This window comes from Acyrthosiphon pisum, chromosome A1, assembly GCF_005508785.2.
Source record: "Acyrthosiphon pisum isolate AL4f chromosome A1, pea_aphid_22Mar2018_4r6ur, whole genome shotgun sequence".
Lineage (NCBI taxonomy): Eukaryota > Metazoa > Arthropoda > Insecta > Hemiptera > Aphididae > Acyrthosiphon > Acyrthosiphon pisum.
This window is the reverse complement of record NC_042494.1, coordinates 94,668,551-94,669,875: the sequence shown is the minus strand read 5'-3', so window position 1 is coordinate 94,669,875 and position 1,325 is coordinate 94,668,551. Positions and strand designations below refer to the sequence as shown.

At 35.0% G+C, this 1,325-nt stretch overlaps 1 protein-coding gene across 1 annotated transcript; it reads left to right on the top strand.

Annotated features, from left to right (window-relative positions):
- Positions 1-46: 46 nt before the first annotated feature.
- LOC107884332 (trimethylguanosine synthase-like) lies at positions 47-1,309 on the top strand. Its single transcript, XM_029486610.1, has 2 exons — positions 47-384; positions 462-1,309. The coding sequence occupies exons 1-2, from the start codon at positions 133-135 to the stop codon at positions 591-593; spliced, it is 384 nt and encodes a 127-aa protein (XP_029342470.1). The 5' UTR covers positions 47-132; the 3' UTR covers positions 594-1,309.
- The last annotated feature ends 16 nt before the right edge of the window (positions 1,310-1,325 follow it).

The window sequence follows — 1,325 nt, the reverse complement described above, 5'->3', positions numbered from 1 at the left end:
GTAACCTACCTATATATTGTATTATATAATAATATATTAATTGGTACACCTATTATCTGCAATTTCTAATAATTGTAATATTTTCTGTTTGTAATAGTAATTGCTGTAGATATTGACGCTGATAAAATTATAATGGCCAAGCAGAATGCCGCGATTTATGGAGTTGTAGATAAAATTGAATTCATTGTTGGAGACTACTTTAAGCTGGAAAATCAGATCAAGGGTGACGTTATAGTCACGTCGCCACCGTGGGGCGGTCCAGAATACAGTAAAATGGATGTGATCGGGCCGTTGGATCTGTATATGGATAAAATTCTGGAAGTGGGGAAAACGATTGCCCCAAAAATACTGTTACATCTCCCCAAAAACCTTAATAAAAATGAGGTTTGTACATCATCCAGCTTAAATAAAAATTGTTATTATTTATGTGGAACGATAATTTATAATTCAAATGTCTATAGTGTTGGAAAATGTGCAACGGAGTTGGTGCCAGCCTCCGAAAAATCGAAAATGTGTTTATGAACAAGTACCTCAACTCGACGTTGTTCTATGTCCGATCCAATAATGTAAGTTATAAGTCATTGTGTATTTAACACAATAAAAGCCTAATAAAACAATAATTAATAGACTATATTAATATAGTACCTACCTACTTAATTAATTTAATATTCCTGACCGTACCTGCGCTTAATTATAATAATTTATTATTTATGTTTGAATTCATTAGAACGATGCCGTATCAGACGTTGCTCCCAAACCGGTCGACATCCACCTACATAACTGTAAGTTGAAAACGTCTATATTTAAAAATTTTTATAGTATAATATTTATCTAATAAATTAATTTTCTTTAGCATTCCGCAAGGATGAAAGGTATAGTTTAAAAGCTTACCAAAGTTATCTGGTGGATGTTGAAACGTTGGTGAGCAGCCGTCGATCATCGTCATGATGTAATACGAATCGTTATTATTGGAACGGACATAAAATTACGTTGAGAAGTTACCTCTTCATAACACATTTTCGGTTTTTTGGCCAACTCCGTTTCCATTTTTAATCATTACTCGTTTTTATTAAGGTTAAGATGTGACAGTATTTTAGGGGAATTATCGTTCCCACTAGCTTCCAGGACTTTATCAACATACATCCGACAGCCCGATGACCTGCGTTTGTATACTCTGGTCCACCCCATTATGGCAGCGAAGTAACGGTGACGTCACCGTTGATCGGATTGCCCAGTTTAAAATAGACGCTAACAACTTCATAGATCGTGGCATAGCGTTTGGCCAGCATCGTTTTCTCCGGGTCAATATCTACAAAAATTACATT